The sequence below is a fragment of the Triticum aestivum genome, chromosome 6D, assembly GCF_018294505.1.
Source record: "Triticum aestivum cultivar Chinese Spring chromosome 6D, IWGSC CS RefSeq v2.1, whole genome shotgun sequence".
In the NCBI taxonomy this organism is placed as follows: domain Eukaryota; kingdom Viridiplantae; phylum Streptophyta; class Magnoliopsida; order Poales; family Poaceae; genus Triticum; species Triticum aestivum.
In genome coordinates this window covers 284,505,660-284,525,457 of record NC_057811.1, presented here as the reverse complement: position 1 = coordinate 284,525,457, position 19,798 = coordinate 284,505,660, and the positions used below count along the sequence as shown (strand labels likewise).

General features: G+C 41.9%; 1 protein-coding gene across 1 annotated transcript; it reads right to left on the bottom strand.

Annotated features, from left to right (window-relative positions):
* Positions 1 to 1,493: 1,493 nt before the first annotated feature.
* LOC123144662 (G-type lectin S-receptor-like serine/threonine-protein kinase LECRK2) lies at positions 1,494 to 4,088 on the bottom strand. Its single transcript, XM_044563865.1, has one exon. The coding sequence runs from the start codon at positions 4,056 to 4,058 to the stop codon at positions 1,650 to 1,652; it is 2,409 nt and encodes an 802-aa protein (XP_044419800.1). The 5' UTR covers positions 4,059 to 4,088; the 3' UTR covers positions 1,494 to 1,649.
* Between the last annotated feature and the right edge of the window lie 15,710 nt (positions 4,089 to 19,798).

Genomic DNA, 19,798 nt, shown 5'->3' with positions numbered 1-19,798 from the left:
ATGATATAAAATGCATGACATGAACAAAATGCAAAACAAAAGACAAAAACCCGACCACGAAGGGAATATCATAACACATAGCCGGAAATGGCAAGAGTTGGAGTTACAAATATGGAAAGTTACATCCGGGGTGTTACAGTAGATCATTCTCACAGAGGATCTGCTTCAGAGTACATCGATAGAGGTAACACCCCAGCCAGAAAACTTTTTCATGTTTGCTACAGTGCATTCCCCTTCTCACTGCTCGCAGTGGAATGGAGCAAAACACTATGTTGTGAGGTGAGCAAAACACAGAGTGCTGCGCATATTCATGAATAATAAGACCACTATAGCAACGTGTAGAAACATGAACTGAATTAGTATTTTTATATGTGAATTTATAGATGTTGTTGGCCCAATTACTGCAGTTGCTGAGATCGCACCACCATAATCTAAACTAACAACAGACACGGCAAATTTACATCACCGCCCGTCAAAAAAAAATATTACGTCACTGGTGGAAGGTAAAATTCCATGGAAGCATCATTCGAGTCACCTTTCAGAAAACACAAGAAGATGCATTGTCTCACACCTAACAAACGGACTACTTATTGCATTTATTCTCATTAGCATCTGCAAATTTATGTGGTTTACGATGTCTCATTTCAATTGGGATGTTAATATTTGGTATACACGAGGAGCCATATTATTATGCTAAGCTAAATATAGTATATTTTTAATTAAAAAATGGATTTGATGCGTAATCTACTATTTAATTGTTTTAGCTAGAATCCGTTCTAATGCAGGGTCTTTGATTTGTTTTTATTCCTTATTCAGGACATATTTGTAAGCATGTTGCACCTGACTTTGATTTCACAGTTCAAGAGGGAAAGTGTAGTATTGAATAAGGAATAGCACATAAAGCTCCGGACTCTCCATACTAGATCTCATGATCAACAAAGATCGAGAACGTCTTGTGTTCTTTCTGTTGTAATGCTTGCATTCAGTAGAGTCCAATTCTCATTGTTAATACCCACTGTTACACTAAAAAGTATAGACGCAGTTGCCAAATTTCCAGTGACATAAAACACTGGATAATGCTAATGTGAAAATCTAAATGGGATATATGCTAGGGTTACTCCCAGGTCGGTCGCTCGTAAAGCAACATGGGAGTCCTGCTGCTAGTTGTAACAAATGGGATAGAAGTATTTCTTAAATATTTCGACATCACTAGCATTTCAGTCGTGAACGCTTAAATCATTGTTCTCTATATCGTTCCAATTTTAGCTGATGTCCCCGAAGGGACCTTAAATCATTGTTCTTACCCGATGGTTCCTAACCAGCCTGCACCGCACCTCACTGTTTCCTTGCATCTTCCAGTTTGATGATTTAATGCTAAGCAATATACCAAAATATGCACACTGATTCACAAAGCAGTACATTCATGGCTTCACTGTGGTACTGAACATAAAAAGTATACGAACATTACAGAAATCTACATTTATTTTTGGAACCTAGTAACATATGCATACATTTTTTCTTATCAAGTACTTACATTCCTGCTTCCATTTACTTACATTTAAAGGAATCATCACTCAAATTTATCATTTGCGGTAGTCCAATATACTCTTATTTCACACTGCAACTTATACATTTAAAAACACACTCTACTATTGGAGTGAACTGATGAAGGAAGATGGATCAGGAGGTGTGGGGATTGTGACGGATCCATCAAGCATCTGTGTCACTTTCAGCATGGTTGGCCGCATTGTTGGCTCCTCCTGGAGACACCATAATGCCACGGCCACGAAGCGTTCCACCTTCTTTATATTGAAGATTGCCTCCTCATCACCCTTGATTAACAAGTCAAGCCTCCCACTTCTATAGCAGTCATTTGCCCAATATGTCAGTATTGCTTGCTCCTCATCAGCCGTCTCTAGCTCCACATTCCGTCTGCAACACACAATCTCCAGCAAGATCACCCCAAAACTATAAATGTCCACCTTGGATGTGATCCCTATGTTTTTGAACCACTCGGGCGCGACGTACCCTCGAGTTCCCCTGATGCCAGTGTTCGTCTGTGTCTGATTTGTCCTGAGCAACTTTGCTAGGCCAAAGTCTGAGATCTTTGCCACGAGATTCTCATCAAGAAGGATGTTTTGGGGCTTTATGTCACAATGGATAATTTGAGTGTTGCATTCCTCATGTAAGTAGAGCAGGCCTCTTGCCACCCCAAGTGCGACTTGAACGCGAAGGTTCCAGGTTGGGCTTGTACCACAAAAAAGGAATCCATTAAGTGAGCCATTGGTCATCAACTCGTACACCAGAAGCCTCTCTTTTCCTTCAGCGCAGAAACCGAGCAACCGTACCAAGTTTCTGTGGAAGGTCCTTCCGATGGTTTGAACCTCAATGGCGAACTCCTTTTCACTCTCTTGGAGCATCTTGTCAATCTTCTTGACTGCAATGCCAGTCCCAAACTCATCTTCCAACTGGCCCTTGTATACGATACCAGATGCACCGCTACCCAGCTCTTCACGAAATCCATCTGTCACCTTCTCAATCTCCTTGTACGTGAATGCTCTAAGAGGCAATGCCTCGGGACTCATTGTTTGTATCTGGGCTGGCTTCTTTCGCCTAATGACACGGTAAGATCCAAAATACAGAATGGAGATGAGGAAAACAATAACAAGAGCAGATCCTCCAAGGAGCAGTGAACTTCCTATTATCCAATACCTCTTCTCTTTTCTCCATGTATTGGAGTTACTGCCCAACTGGGACCCAGGAACATTAGTCCTGGGAACCTTGATAAAAACTGATCCCACTATGTCACCGAACATTCCGTTGGACAAGGGGCTCCTCTTTTTCCAGCAAGAACTGTTGTAGTATACCGCAGCAACACAAAAGCAATCAGTTAAGCAAAGTCTTTGGCAAGAATCCTCACCAATGGGGCTGTAACGCTCATAGTCGCCAGAAGGCCAATTGATATTGTTCATTGGAAGTAGCTTGAATTGCTGAATAGATTCAGTATCATCCAAGTCACAGCTATGTGGAGCGAAGTCTTGCTTGCAACCTTTGTACTTCCTCTCGTTGTCGATGAATGAGTAGTTTGGTGGGCACTCACATTCCACACTCTTGTTTGTGTTGAAGCTGCAATAGCTGTTGAACCCACAGGCACCACTTCCAGTCTGTACCGCGGCAACCCGACAGAAGTTTCTTGGGAGTAAGTCCATAACTTTCCACTCCGTATTCAATCCACTGGTCTGAGCTGCCTTCTTGGGGTACACGTATTGCCTGAACACCCCATCTGCATCAAGTGTGGCGCGCCGGTAGAAGTCTGCCGGTGAGTCAAGTGTTTCTGATGTAATATTGATTTGTCTGCCAGAATTTGTAGTGTAGTAGATGCTGCCAGTCGTGTTGAACACGAGGCTTGAACCATTTCCACCAGTGTAAGAATCCAAATATGGAGGATCATAGCGGAAAAGGGAGGGAACAACCACGGTGTAGGGAACAGCCAAGGTGTAAAACCTTAAGTTGCCACCCTCTACGCTGAGTTGGAACCTTCCAGCTGAGTAGTCGTTGTCCATGAGCCGGCTTTGCAGGACGGACCCTTTAGGCAGCTCCTGGGAGGGCAGGATGGTGTCAGTTGGGTGTTCAAAGCTCTGCCATTTGATGGAGCCATCTTTGGCATAGAGCACGAAATTGCCAGTGTCGAGCATGGCGGCATGGTCAACGTTGGTAACCCGGGGGTTCCATATCTCTGTGCCGGCAGGGTCCTGGAGCGAAAGCACGCCACCAGGCGTGAGCTGCAGTTGGGAGCCAACTGGCAGTGTTGTGTTGGTGTTGGCGTACCAGACAACGGTTTTGGAGGTGATCTTGTCGAACGAGACGGCGAGGAGGTAGACAGAGGCGTCGGCGTCGCTGGGGCGGAGCCCGAACGCGAACTCACCGGAGGGCGAAATCCGTGAGGCGTTTGGGCCTTGAGTGGTCAGGGTGGATCCTAGTGTGATGTTTTGGAGTGCCTGTGCGTGCAAGGGAGCTTGAAGCAAGAGGGAGAAGAGGAAGAGCAGTGGCAGCGCCATTGTTGTTGGCCAAGCTGTTGCTTCTGGTAATGGTTCTATTATGTGCTTATCACGTCCTTTTGACAATTCTCACATGCATCCATTTGTCAGGGCCCTGTGTCACGGGAGAAAAAAACTGGTGTTGAACCGTTCAGGCCGGCAGTTTTATCTATGTTGAGCAGTTGAACGTCGCTCGCACATCACATCGGAGAGTTGACGAGGAAGCTTCTGCTCGTAAGGATGCCCGCCGTGTCAGGTTTTGATTGGCACCCTGTGCAGACCAAGGTTATTTTATTGTGTGATGTGAATGCATGACCTTGACCAGCATGATGGGCAAGTGAGTCCACTTGCCTGGCACCAAGACTCGGTCACTATAGGTAATTTACAAGTGCTTGGTCTTTTCTGCGCCGTGCTTGCCGGTGTTTCTAGTTCAGTCTACCTGCGGGGTGGGCGTGTTGTTTCGTACATGTTGTCTCTATCTGAGCCATGTTTTCAGATTATGAATTGGTGGACTCTACGCTTGCACGGCACCAAGACTCGGCCACTCTTAAGTAATTTCTGAGGTCTGCGCCGTGCTTAGCCGGTGTTTCTAGCTCAGTCTACCTGCGGCTGCGGGGTGGGCGTACTGTTTCCTTGTGGTACATGCTGTCTCTGGTACTCTGTTTGTGCTATGTTTTCAGGTTATGAATTGGTGGAAGATCTCACACCCTGTCAGGTTCGTGCTTCTTTCCTGTGGAAGGATGTGACATGTGTGTTCATGTGAAAGTGATGGTCAATCTTGTTTTGGTCGAGGACGCTAGATTGGAATTGGCATCAGATATATTGAAAACGTGGATGTGACTTGTGAGCGACTCAGTCGATGCAGGAGTCTCGCCTGCCGGCCTTCAGTTTCCAAGTTTTAACTATGGCCTGATTGAAACAAGGATTTTTCCCTTTTCCATTTCATGGTTGCTAGTATCAGGTTTAACTTAATAAAAGGTTGCTTAATTTTCAGTAATAACCAGTTTCAATCTACTTTTGGCGCGCCAGCAGACTACGGATGCAATAATAGAAATTGGAAGCCACCAAAATTTGCCCTTTGAGCTGCACAAAAATAAAATGCCCTCGGAGACTTTGTAGGGTGTCAAACGCCATCACAAAAATGAAAAGAAAACACACACTGATATCTGCCACACGTGTGGTAGGGAAGGAGGCGTAATCTTTTTGGATTTTCTGCTTTTAAAATATTTTATCTCTTAAATAAAAATCCGATTGAAAATCCGCTTTCAAATCTGTCGCGGCGAGATCTTCGAAACTAGATCTCATATCGATATGTTTCGCTGACTTTTTTTTTGGGTTAAAAGTTATCCGTCTATTGCACATAAATTTCCATGGTGTTTTCATTGAAGTTGCCATGATATGTTTCAATTACCTTTTCTTCTATGTTTAAATTAAATTTTGACATATTATATTTTTTTAAGAAACTAAACTTTCCATGGTGAATTACTAAAATTTGCCATGATCCATGAAATAATTTTGACATGGTTCATAATTAAAAAGAAATATGTCGTCAAATTACTTTAAAAATGCAAGATCAATGACTTAAATTTGCCCCGAACCATGCACTAATATTTGCCATGGTCCATACAAAAAATAATTTTCATGGTCAAAATACTAAAATTGCCATGATCTATAAACTAAATTTGCCATGTTGAATTACTAAAAAATGTCATGATCCATGAATTAAATTTGCCATGGTTAATTACTAAAAATTTCCATGGTCAATTAATAAAAATTACCGTAAAAAGTAGTTGAAATACAATGGTAGCTTTAAATCTAGAATAAAAAACTAGATGGAACATGTCATGGCAACTTTAGTGTAAACACTATGGCAACGTTAGTGTAAACATCATGGCAACTTTTGGCTCAAAAAAAATATCGCTGAAATATATCAACATTGGATCTAGTTTTGAAGATCTTGTCGAGACGGATTTAATGGTGAAAACGGATTTTTAATCAGATTTTTATTTAAGAGATAAAACATTTTTAAGTTTGAAAACCAAAAGATTCTTGCTGATCTCATCTGTTTTGACGTGGATAATAAATGATAGTGGAGGCGTTTGGGCCATGTTGCTTCGTGCCACACGTGTGGTACTTATCATTTAGGAAGAAAAATAGTGGGCTGAAGTTTTAGTCATGCACCACCCCTAATCCGGTCACTTTGCCATTGCCACCCGTCCTCATAGTCACCAGCCGGTGTTATTTTTTATTAAATGACCTTTGAAGGATCTTATTTCGCCCACTGACCCCCCTCACCCCCTCCTCGAAAAATTATTTCGTCACCTATCCCCCCATTGGGCCTTCTAGATAGGCGCCTAACATACACGTGAAGACGTTGTATGTCGAGGCGCCTTTGACCGGTCACGGTCGTTGGACGCACCGCCAGCGTGGCGCCGCCTGAGTAAATACCGTTAGGTGTCTTAAAATCCTGACACGCCTTTTTTCTAGGCGTCTGTTGTTTTGTCTGGATGCCTCCATAGTAGGCTCGTCGTTTTATCTACATGCCCTCATAGTCCTACAGACCCGCTGGACTGACTGGCGTGTCTTTTTTTGGCTAGAGCGTCTGAGTTATTTTACACAGGTAGACCCTCGGATTGATTATGTCAAGCCATCCAACCTCGTTTACTAAACTAGTCTAGCTGTTTGGCGTGTCATATGAAACTTATCATATCCTCCAACATACCCATTTCTCCGACCGCGAAATTGATAGGCGTGTTTAGTCTCTTTAAATATGTTTGCCCCGCATCGGAATCATCGACACATCCCCATTCTTGCGCAAAACCCCCATTTGTGGCCACCAGAGCTTCTTTCCCTCCCTATCCATCAAGGATGCTGCCATTCCCTGGCATCAAGGACGCCGCCATTCCCTGTGGCCGTCGGAGCTTGTTCCCATCCCCATCCCCGGAGGAGGTATTTGTCTTCTCCGTCGCCATCGACTCCTTGTCTTACAAGTATCACCGGTGACGACCCCCTTCCGATCTGCCGCAAGGCAAGTGTTTCTTGTGTGTTGAGATTAATCATGAACTCTGCGAGTAGGTGTGAGGCCATGCTCTGGATGTTTTAGAATATCTAATAGGGCATAAACTTGTAAAATATTTAGTTACTTGTCTGTTAGGGCCCCCTTTTGACCTGCCTTAAGGGCAAGTGTTTCTTGTTTGTTGAGATGAATCATGACCTTTGTTGTAGGTGTGAGGCCATGCTCTGAATGTTTTATCTGTTAGGGAAGAAACTTGAAAAAAATTCAGTTACTTACCTGTTAGGGCCCCCTTTCGATCTGCCTCAAGGGCAAGTGTTTCTTGTGTGTTGAGATGAATCATGAACTCAAAAGAGGAAATATCCCTTCACTCCCCTCGTGAAAACTCTCGTCTAGGGTTTCCCTGCCTCTCGCCGGCACCATCGCCGGTCCGCCTCGTCTCCTATGGTCCTTGGATCATGGAGGCGCAGTGGATCCCGACCCTTGCCGGCGCAAGGGCTCCGTTTTTTGGTGTTTTCTCGAGTTTTGTTAGGGTTTGTGACATGCTTAAGAAGAAGAGGCGGCGGCGATTTCTTGAAGAAGGAATAAGTTCCTCCCAGCCCGGCCCCCGCCCCGGCGATGCTTCTAGCATCGTCGGATAGCGTGTGGAGGTGTGTTTCCGGCAGATTTCATGGGATCCGGTCGAAGTTTGTCTTCGGTGGATCCGTTTGAACCCAGTCTTCGTTCATCTTTGTATGTGTGTCTGCATGTTGGATCCTTCTGATCTACGTTTCTCTTCATCGGCGGCGGTTGTTGTTTTGTTGCATGGTCTTACGAGGCCTTAGCACGATGACTTCCCGACTGTCTACTACAACAATGTTTGCCTGACTCCGACGAGGGAGGGGCGATGACGGTGGCGTGCCTTCGGCTCGATCTAGTGCTTGTAGTCGTCGCTAGGTGGTCTACGGACCTAGATGTAAATTTTACTTCTGGTGTTGTTTGTACTACCTTGACACTTGGTCAATAGATTGGAAGTTTTCTAGCAAAAACAAATAAAGATGAACTATGTCTGTAGGTGTGAGGCCATGCTCTGAATGCTTTAGAATATTTGTTAGGGAAGAAACTTGTAAAACTTTGTTAAATGTTTATATTGTCCTTTGCTGATGGATAAGGTGTGGATGGTTAGGTTCATTTTGCATAAAGAATCTTTTTTGTTAACCTGCTTCTGAGACATGGCTTGCAGAATCAATCACTATTGATGATTTGAAGGAACAATTGCTGCATCATGTGTTTGGTAGAAATGATTTTATTTACTGTAGAAGGAGGGTGAAGTCAAGTGACACGATCAGGTGGAACTTACGTGGGAAGAATAAGTTCAGCTCAAGTTACAGAAGAATGTTAAAGTCAAGTAACAAGTTGTTGATGATGAATCCCTGGTGCAAGACAAGGTTGAGCTCAAGTGGGTGGTTGAGGTTGAACACAGGTGGCAGGATGACGATGGCCAAACTAACCAATGATACCACAGTTGGGAAGATGAACGAAGAATGCAAATCATTTCAGATGGTTGACTTGCATTGTTACATGAGACCTGAGGGGTTTGTAGAGCCTGCTACAATTACAGATGCTGACAGTGTGAAGTAGCCACCCTGCTGCTGTGCCCATGGCTAGACGAAGCGATATGATGATGTCAACAACTCTGAATTGCATGTTAGAAGTGATTTCATGATGTCAAGAATTTCGAATTTGTTAAGTAGCACCGCATGTTGTCCGAAAACCCTGGAATTGTTAGTGCGAGGGCATGCCGAACCCATGATGTTTATGATCTGTGCTTTGCAAGCTAATGTTACTTTCAAGTCTATGTAATTATGTTTTGTAGGTTTCATGTAGGCGACCCTGGACATCACAGTAGACAGTAGGCTAACAGTAGAGAAACCCACTTTATTCAGTCTTCTTCGTCCAACTCAGTACAATACAATGTGAAAGAAGTCTGAAGCTAGTCTATTTCGCTAGGTCTTTGCTGGCCTTTTTCATAGCGCACCACTCTTCGAATTGCTTCTGATGCTTAGCTCTATATAAGCCACCCCCCGCTACCAAGATGAGGGCATTCTCTCACTCATTCTTCCATCTCTCTCTCAAACACTCTCATACTCACTGTAATACCATGTTCATACATAGAGAAAGAAAGCCTCTTTGGAGTTCTCTGGAGCACGAGACATAGGGTTGTTATCTCCACCGTGAGAGGCCCAAACTCGTAAAAAATACTTGTGTCACCCGTTTGCATTTCGATAGACCACGCTCCTTTTCCTACCGCTCTCTTACTGTTCGAATCGTTCCCACGACAGCTGGTACACCGCAACGGCAGTGCATGACCCATAGGAATCCAGCTCAACGGCGAATGGCATATCTGGTGGTAGGAAGGTGCCGCTGCGAGGTCCTACTAGTTCATCCAAACCCTCTTTTTATTTGTGCGAAGAGGATGCCATGGTTCTGTTATGGCTATACTGAAACAATGTTGTTGTGTGTAAATTAATAAAGGGTCCGTAGGTGTATAGCCGTTGGATGGAGTGTTCAACCGAGGTAGTAGGTCATATTCTAGTTGGACGCTCAAACTTACCGGGCTGTGTGACAGGCCGGTGGTCGGGCGTACATGGCTTTGGTGGGCTGGTGTCAGTCCTTGTTTTTCCTTGTGTTCTATCCCTCGGGGGGGGGGGGCAGGCAGGCTCCATGTCCTTCTTTCCCCAAATCTATCACGCTAAAACCCTATCGGGCAGCGACTAGCATCAGTGTAACTTCTGTTGTGTCCACCACCCTAAGCTAGCCTCGACACGTGCTACTTCTTGAGCTTGCGTTGGTTTTTCCCTTGAAGAGGAAAGGGTGATACAACAAAGTAGAGATAAGTATTTCCCTCAGTTTGAGAACCAAGGTATCAATCCAGTAGGAGGTACAAGCAAGTCTCCAATCTATGCACCTGCACAAATAATCAAACACTTGCACCCAACGCGATAAAGGGGTTGTCAATCCCTTCATAGTCACTTGCAAGGATGAGATCTGATAGATATAGATATAAAAAATTAATAAAACATAAAACAAAGTAAAAAACAAATAAATTGCAGCAAGTTATTTTTGGGTTTTTTGGTTTACAGAACTGAGAATATATGATGGAAAATAGACCCAGGGGCCATAGGTTTCACTAGAGGCTTCTCTCTTGAAAGAAAACATACGATGGGTGAACAAATTACTGTCGAGCAATTGATAGAAAAGCGCAAAGTTATGATGATATCTAAGGCAATGATATGAATATAGGCATCACGTCTGATAATCCCCAAGTGCAAGGAACCATCATAGCAATTTCCAAAGGTGGAAGTGATAAGTATGGAGTGTTGAACCCACAAGGAGCTAAAGGTAAGATCAATATTCTCTCAAGTCCTACCTGCCACTGATACGACTCTACGTACAGATAACGTTTGCTTTCATCTAGAAGCAAGAAATAAAACTACGTTGTGGGTATGAAGAGTATAACCTTAACATGATATCGGACAACTAAAATATAAAAATAGGTGTTGTTATCATAAAGTTAAAATATATTACTATATATTATAAATAGCGAGTGTGGAATAATGATGGATCGGTGTGCGGAATTGTCCTAGGCAATTGTTAACAAGATCGGTAATCACTATTGTAATTTCATATGAGGGAGAGGCATAAGCTAACATACTTTCTCTTCTTGGATCATATGCACTTATGATTGGAACTCTAGCAAGCATCCGCAACTACTAAAGATGATTAAGGTAAAACCCAACCATAGCATTAAAGCATAAAGTCCCCTTTATCCCATATGCAACAACCCCCTTACTCGGGTTTAAGCTTCTGTCACTCTAGCAACCCACTATAAGCGAATCATGAACATATTGCAACACCCTACAGCGGGAATCCTTCATGTGTGCGCGGCACGAAAGGCACCATAGGACAGCACCAAAATAAAACATACAACTCAAACCAATCTAGATCATCAATCAACCCAAAAGACAAAAGAAATCTACTCAAAACATCATAGGATGGCAACACATCATTGGATCATAATATGTGGCATAAAGCACCATGTTCAAGTAGGGGATTACAGCGGGGTGCGAGAGAGTGGACCACATAAAAGAGATGAGGATGGTGATGACGATGGTGATGTTGATGAAGACGATCACCACGGCGATGGTTCCCCCGATGGCACTCCTGCGCCACCAAGAGAGAGGGGGAGCGATTCTCCCCTTTGTGCTTCCTCCTCCATGGCCTCCCCCTTAGATGGGGAAAGATTCTCCCTCTGGTCCTTGGTCTCCACGGCGATGGTGACCCCTCCGTCTCCCTCCTCCATGGCCTCCGGTGATGTTGGCCCCCTCCGGCAGGGTGCCAGAGAGGGTCTAGATTGGTTTTTCGTGGCTACAGAGGCTTACGGCAGCGGAACTCCCGATCTCCCTTCTGTTCTGGGGTTTTTAGGATCTATAGGAGGGGTTGGTGTCGGTTTCACGTCAGGGGGCCCCACGAGGCGATGATAAGGACGGAGGGCGCGCCCTGGGGGGGGGGGGAGTCGCCCCCACCCTTGTGGTGGCCCCGGGACTCCTCTTCGGTATCTTTTCCTTCCAATATTTTTTATATTTTCCAGAAAAATTCTCCGTTAATTTTCAGCTCGTTCCGAGAACTTTTGTTTCTGCACAAAAACAACACCACGGTAGTTGTGCTGAAAACAGCATCAGTCCGGGTTATTTATAATCAAATCATACCAAAATCATATGAAATTGTTGTAAACATGGCATGAATACTTCATAAATTATAGATACATCGAAGACGATGAGCATCCCCAAGCTTAATTCCTGCTCGTCCTGAGTAGGTAAATGATAAAAGAAATAATTTATGAAGTGTGAATGCTATCAAGTGCACAAGTTTGATCAATGAAAGTTCCAAGCACTTTTTCTAGCATTATTCTTTATCATAAACAGTAGCTCATCTTCATAAAACTTCTCATGATCAAGTAACGAGCTATTCACATGTTAAAGTATAGACCATAAAATTTCTTGAAAACTAACAAACTATGTTCTCAGTCATCAAACAATTGCAATTCATCTTATTTTTAGGAAGGGTCTATGTAAGAGCTTTGATTTAGAAAATTCCACATACTCAACTATCATTTAATCTTTCACAATTGCTAACACTCACGTGATATTTATGGGTTCAAAGTTTTAATGGGACACAGAGAAAGATAGGGGCTTATAGTTTCGCCTCCCAACCTTTTACCTGAAGGGTAATGTCAACAATAATACTTTATGAAAACCTACATCCGAGTGGATATATATATATATATATATATATATATATATATATATATATATATATATATATATATATATCAGGATTTCTCCAACACATAGTGCTTGCCAAAGGAAAAAGTGTAAAAAGGAAAGGTGATGATAGCCATGACTCTTGTATAAGGGTAGAAGATAAAAGTAAAAGATAGGCCCTTCGCAGAGGGAAGCAGAGATTGTCATGCGATTTTATGGTTGGATGCACAAAATCTTAATGCAAAAGAACGTCACTTTATATTGCCGCTTGTGATAAAGACCTTTATTATGCAGTCCGTCGCTTTTATTTCTTCCATATCATATGTTCGTATAAAGCTTATTTTCTTCACACTAATAGATCATACATATTTAGAGAGCAATTTTTATTGCTTGCACTGATGACAACTTACTTGAAGGATCTTACTCAATCCATAGGTAGGTATGGTGGACTCTCATGGCAAAACTGGTTTAAGGGATGTTTGGAAGCACAAGTAGTATCTCTACTTGGTGCAAAGAATTTGACTAGCATGAGAGGGGAAGACAAGCTCAACATATTAGAGGATCCATGACAATATAACTTCTATTCGGATATAAGAAAACATAACCCATTATGTTGTCTTCCTTGTACAACACCAACTTTTTAGCATGTCATATTTTAATGAGTGCTCACAATTACAAAAGATGTCCAAGATAGTATGTTATATGTGAAATCTCTCTTCCTTCAATATTCTTTCATGAATTGTTCAAGTGACCAATTTTGAGTTTGCTAACTTTAAATAAATTTTACCACCTACACTTCTTATAATTGAAGTCATTACTCCCCATGGGACAAGCATATGAAGCATATAAAATTTCAGATCTATGATATTCAATTCATTCAACCATTTACTCATAGGATATAAGTGAAGAAGGTGAGTAAATGACAAACTACTCCAAAAAGATATAAGTGAAGGACAATGAGTAGTCAAATAATTAACTAGCCATGGGAGGACTCTCTCTCATTCAAGATTTCAGATCCAATGATTTTATTCAAACAGAAAGTAAAATGAAAATATGCTCCAAGCAAAACACATATCATGTGACGATAAAAATATAGCTCCGAGTAAGGTATACCGATGGTTTTGATGATGAAAGAGGGGATGCCTTCCGGGGCATCCCCAAGCTTAGGCGCTTGAGTATTCCTTGAATATTACCTTGGGATGCCTTGGGAATCCCCAAGCTTAGGGTCTTTCCACTCCTTCTTCTCCTCGTATCGATATCTCACCCAAAACTTGAAAATTTCAATCACACAAAACTAAACGGAACTTTGTGAGATGGGTTAGTATGAGAAAGACAAATCTTTCACTTTGGTGCTGTCAAGACAAGATCCATAATTTTTCTCACACAATGCCTACTGCACCATATCATTTGTACCATTTATATTGAGCAATATAAGCCTTAGAAACTAGAAAACAAGCAAACTATGCATTGAAAACAGAATCTGTCAAAAACAGAACAGTCTGTAATGATCTGAATAACAACCATACTTATGTTACTCCAAAAATTCTGAAACATTAGGAAAACATAGAAAATTTGTATATCAATCATCTGTAAAAAATTCAGAAGTTTTCAACACTCCAGTAATTTTAAAGAATTCGGTGACTAGGCGCAAAAGTTTCTGTTTTGCACAGAATCAAGTCAACTATCATCCACACTACCCCAAAGGCTTTACTTGGCACTTTATTGCAACAAAAGCTATAAAACATGATTACTATAGTAGCTTAATCATGTGGACACATAAAAACAGTAGGTATAAGTATTGGGTTGTCTCCCAACAAGCGCTTTTCTTTAATGCCTTTCTAGCTAGGCATGAAGATTTCAATGATGCTCGCATAAAAATAAAGAATTGAAATGCAAAGAGAGCATCATGAAACATATGTGGCAAGCACATTTAAGTCTAACCCACTTTCTATGCATAGGGATTTTGTGAGCAAACCACTTATGGGGACAAGAATCAACTAGCATAGGAAAGCAAAACAAGCATAACTTCAAGATTTTCAACACATAGAGAGGAAACTTGATATTATTGCAACTCCTACAAGCATATATTCCTCCCTCATAATAATTTTAAGTAGCATCATGAATGAATTCAACAATATAACCATCACATAAATCATTCTTTTCCTGATCTACAAGCATGGAAATTTACTACTCACCACATAAGCAAAATTCTTCTTATTCGACATAGTGGGAGTATCATAAGAGACTCGAATACTATGAATTGTTTCCACATTAAAGTAGTAATGTTCAGAAAAAGGGTAATCCTAACCATGACAAGTTTTATAAATATAATCATCACTACTTTTTATAACATAAGTGTCATCTTAATAATCATCATAAGTAGCAACTTTGTTCTCATCAAAATCAATTGAAACCTCTTCCAAGATAGTGAATCATTACTAAATAAAGTCATGACCTATCCAAATCCACTTTTATCATTATAATAAGATTCAACATCCTCCAAAATAGTGGGGTAATGATTATATAAAGTTGAAACTCTTCCAAACCCACTTTCAATGATAGTCTTATTAATACTCCAAAAGATATAAGTGAAGTTCATGGAGCATTCTACAATTAATATAGATCAACCAATATCCAGGCTCAAAATATATAAGTGAAGCACATGAAGCATTCTATAAAGCCATGCTCAAAGGATTTAAGTGAAATACAAAGAGCATTCTATAAAGTCATGCTCAAAAGATTTAAGTGAAGCATAAAGAGCATTCTATAAAGGCATACTCAAAAGATTTAAGTGAAGCACATGAAGCATTCTATAAATCAACGGAGGACTATATCATACTAGCATGGTGCATAAAGGAAGCGAAAGGAGAAATAAACTCAAAAGACACATATCATGTGAATAAAACAAAAACCAAGGTATACCGATAATTGTTGAAGAAGAAAGATGGGATGCCAATTGGGGCATCCCCAAGCTTAGATGCTTGAGTATCCTTGAAATATTTACTTGGGGTGCCTTGGGCACCCCAAGCTTGAACTCTTGCCCCCCTTATTCTTCTCATATCGGTAACTCCTCGTTCTTCGAACACTTCATCCACACAAAACTCAACAAAAAACTTTGTGAGATCCGTTAGTATAATAAAGCAAATCACTACCTCTAGGTACTGTTGTAAACTCATTCCAATTTCATGTTAGCATTATATCTACTGTATTCCAACTTCACCATGGTTCATACCCCCCGATACAACCCATAGATTCATCAAAATAAGCGAACAACACCTAGAAAACAGAATCTGTTAAGAACAGGACAGTCTGTAGCGATCTGGATCTTTCGTATACTTCTGTAACTTCAAAAATTCTAAAAAAACAGGACAATATAGACAATTTGCAGATCAGTAATGTGCAAAAACTTCAAGATTTATCATGCTCCAGTAAAAAAATAAGAATTCAAACACTACAGCCAAAGTTTCTATTTTTCTGCTGCACATACCAAACAAGCAATTTAAACATTCTAGAACCAAACCTTGACACATTATTTTTATAATACAATGAATATATACAAGGGGATACTTGTTTTTGAGAAACTTCCATGAAAAATTCTACATTGTTTCCATGAGCATCAACACAAGTGTTCAAGGTCGACCCTCACTTCTCCAATGCATAACCTTCCAATCACTTCTCTTTTTGAAAAAGTTTTTAGGCATAAGAGGCAAGTAAATTTTTTTTTGTATTTTGCAATTTGCAATTTTTTGTTTGTTTCACCCACAACTAAAGAAAGCAAAAAGGTGAAACAAAATCTACTTAGTGAAGAAAGCAAACAAGCATACACGAGAATATCAACTCCACGCTATTGCTCCCCGACAACGGCGCCAAAAAAGAGCTTGATAATCCCCAAGTGCAAGGAATCATCGTAGCAATTTCCAAAGCTGGAAGTGATAAGTATGGAGTGTCGAACCCACAAGGAGCTAAAGGTAAGATCAATATTCTCTCAAGTCCTATCTGCCACTGATAAGACTCTACGTACACTGAACATTTGCTTCCATCTAGAAGCAAGAAATAAAACTACGTTGTGGGTATGAAGATTATAACTTTACATGATACCGGAGAACTAAAATATAAAAATAGGTGTTGTTATCATAAAGTTAAAATATATTACTATATATTATAAATAGCGAGTGTGGAATAATGATGGATCGGTGTGCGGAATTGTCCTAGGCAATTGTTAACAAGATCGGTAATCACTATTGTAATTTCATATGAGGGAGAGGCATAAGCTAACATACTTTCTCTTCTTGGATCATATGCACTTATGATTGGAACTCTAGCAAGCAACCGCAACTACTAAAGATCATTAAGGTAAAACCCAACCATAGCATTAAAGCATAAAGTCCCCTTTATCCCATACGCAACAACGCCCTTACTCGGGTTTAAGCTTCCGTCACTCTAGCAACCCACTATAAGCGAATCATGAACGTATTGCAACACCCTACAGCGGGAATCCTTCACGTGTCCGCGGCACGGAAGGCACCATTGGACAGCACCAAAATAAAACATACAACTCAAACCAATGCAGATCATCAATCAACCCGAAAGACAAAGGAAATCCACTCAAAACATCATAGGATGGCAACACATCATTGGATCATAATATGTGGCATAAAGCACCATGTTCAAGTAGGGGATTACAGCAGGGTGCGGGAGAGTGGACCGCGCAAAAGAGATGATGATGGTGATGATGATGGTGATGTTGATGAAGACGATCACCGCGATGATGGTTCCCCCAATGGCACTCCGGCACCACCAAGAGAGAGGGGGAGCGGTTCTCCCCTTTGTGCTTCCTCGTCCATGGCCTCCCCCTTAGATGGGGGAAGGTTCTCCCTCTGGTCATTGGTCTCCATGGCGATGGTGACCCCTCTGGCTTCCTCCTCCATGGCCTCCGGTGATGTTGGCCCGCTTCGGTAGGGTGCCAGAGAGGGCCTAGATTGGTTTTTCGTGGCTACAGAGGCCTACGGCAGCGGAACTCCCGATCTCCCTTCTGTTCTGGGTTTTTTAGGATTTATAGGAGGGGTTCGCGTCGGTTTCACGTTAGGGGGCCCCATGAGGCAATGACAAGGACGGAGGGTGCGCCCCCACCTGTGTGGTGGCCCCGGGACTCCTCTTCAGTATCTTTTCCTTCTAGTATTTTTTATATTTTCCAGAAAGCCTCTCCATTAATTTTCAGCTCGTTCCAAGAACTTCTATTTCTGTACAAAAACAACACCACGGTAGTTCTGCTGAAAACAGCGTCAGTCCGGGTTAGTTCTAATCAAATCATATGGAATTGTTGTAAACATGGCATGAATACTTCATAAATTATAGATACGTCGGAGACGTATCAACGTCCGTGTCAACTAGACCGACTCCTGCCTGCATCTACTACTATTACTCCACACATCGATTGCTATCCAGCATGCATCTAGAGTATTAAGTTCATAAGAAAGGAGTAACGCCTTAAGTAAGATGACATGATGTAGAGGGATAAGCTCAAGCAATATGATGAAAACCCCATATTTTTATCCTTGATGGGGCGGGCCAGAGTGGGTGCGAGCTGGAATTGCCATAGCTTATGGTTAGAGCAATAGGAAAGGGCCCAGCAGAGAGAACAGTCAGGATAACGAGCGCGGAGCCCACTTGGCAGGCGGCAGGAGCAGCGGGCAAGTGCTTGCTTGGTAGCCAACAACCCTGTGAACCGGGCGGGTCACTCGACGAAAGGGGGGCACGCTGAGCAAGTACGCAAAATTGGCCCTGCGGAGCTTTCAAAAAGAAAAGCAAGGACCACTACGGGAGGTCGAACCACGGACCGGAGGTAGTAGAACGTGATCCGCACCGGTCAATATTGGATCAAACAATAGGGGACCGTAGCACTGACCTTTTTTTTTCAAGACAACAATACAATACGTGCCTCGCTACCCCTACTATGTCACTAGGTGAGTACACCGCAAGATTGAACCCAATACTAAGCACCTCTCCCATTGCAAGAAAAACCAATCTAGTTGGCCAAACCAAACCGATAGTTCGAAGGTAAATACAAAGATATCTTAATCATACATAAAAGAGTTCAGAGAAGATTCAAATAATATTCATAGATAATTTAACCGTAAATCCACAATTCATCGGATCTCGACAAACACACCGCAAAAGGATATTACATCAGATAGATCTCCAAGAACATCTAGGAGAACATTGTATTGCAGATCAAAGAGAGAGAAGAAGCCATCTAGCTACTAGCTATGGACCCGTAGGTCTATGGTAAACTACTCACGCTTCATCGTAAGGGTAATAGGGTTGATGTAGAAGCCCTCTGTGATTGAATCACCCTCCGGCAGGGTGCCGGAAAAGGCCCCAAGATGGGATCTCACGGGAACAAAAGGTTATGGTGGCGGAAAAGTATTTTGGTGGACGCTTCTGGTGGTTTGGGAATATTTGGGAATTTATAGAGTTGAGAAGGAGGTCGGTGGACTCCCGAGGGGCCCACAAGCCAGGGGCGCCTCCTAGGGCACGCCGTGAGGGCTTGTGGAGCCCTCCGGACTCTTCTGGCCCTCTCTCCAAGTTACGTGGGTGTCTTCTGGTCCAAGAAAAATCATCGCGAAAGTTTTATTCCGTGTGGACTCCGTTTGATAGTCCTTTTCTGTGAAACTCAAAAACAAGGAAAAAACAGAAACTAGCACTGGACTCTAGGTTAATAAGTTAGTCCCAAAATAATACTCCCTCCATTCCTTGATATAAGGTGTATAGATTTTTGAGAAAAAAGTCTGAAATATAAGGTGTATTGCGTTGCACCACTCGTTTGGATATCTTTTTAGGGATTTGATTACATTTCCTTATATCAGGCAAGCTCCTCTATTTTCTCATGTCAATTTTTCATGTGTAATCTCGCCGAAAACTTGTGAAATTTTCCCTCCATGTGTGTGCTTTAATTTTCGTGCCAAAAACTATACACCCTATATTTAGGAACGGAGGGAGTATAAAATAGCATATTAATGCATATAAAACATCCAAAACAAATAATATAATAGCATGGAACAATAAAAAATTATAGATACGTTGGAGATGTATCAACCTGTCACCAACATCGTAAGCAATCCAGGTGGCATGAAATGTGTATGGAGGATGTGCTTTCTAGGCACATTCAATCGTGGGAGGATGTAAGTGACCATAATCGCCAAAGCTTTTGAATGTGTCTTAGTGTGGAATTAGTTTGCTCATGCATTAGGTCTTATGGAGTTGGGTCAGTGGAACCTTGTTTTATTTCAACTTGTGACATGTTTAATTAGGTAACAAGTTCTTTTAGATCTTGTTCCCATCTCAAGTAGATTAGACCGACAAGGTATCTGTTCTATGCCAACTGTATTGAACAGTAACAGTAGTTCATCGTGTTCCTACGTAGAATATGTACCTGAATCTGTTCG

What these genes read in the sequence shown, in the direction of transcription:
- LOC123144662 (XM_044563865.1), bottom strand. Translation starts at nt 4,058, where the DNA reads ATGGCGCTGCCACTGCTCTTCCTCTTCTCCCTCTTGCTTCAAGCTCCC.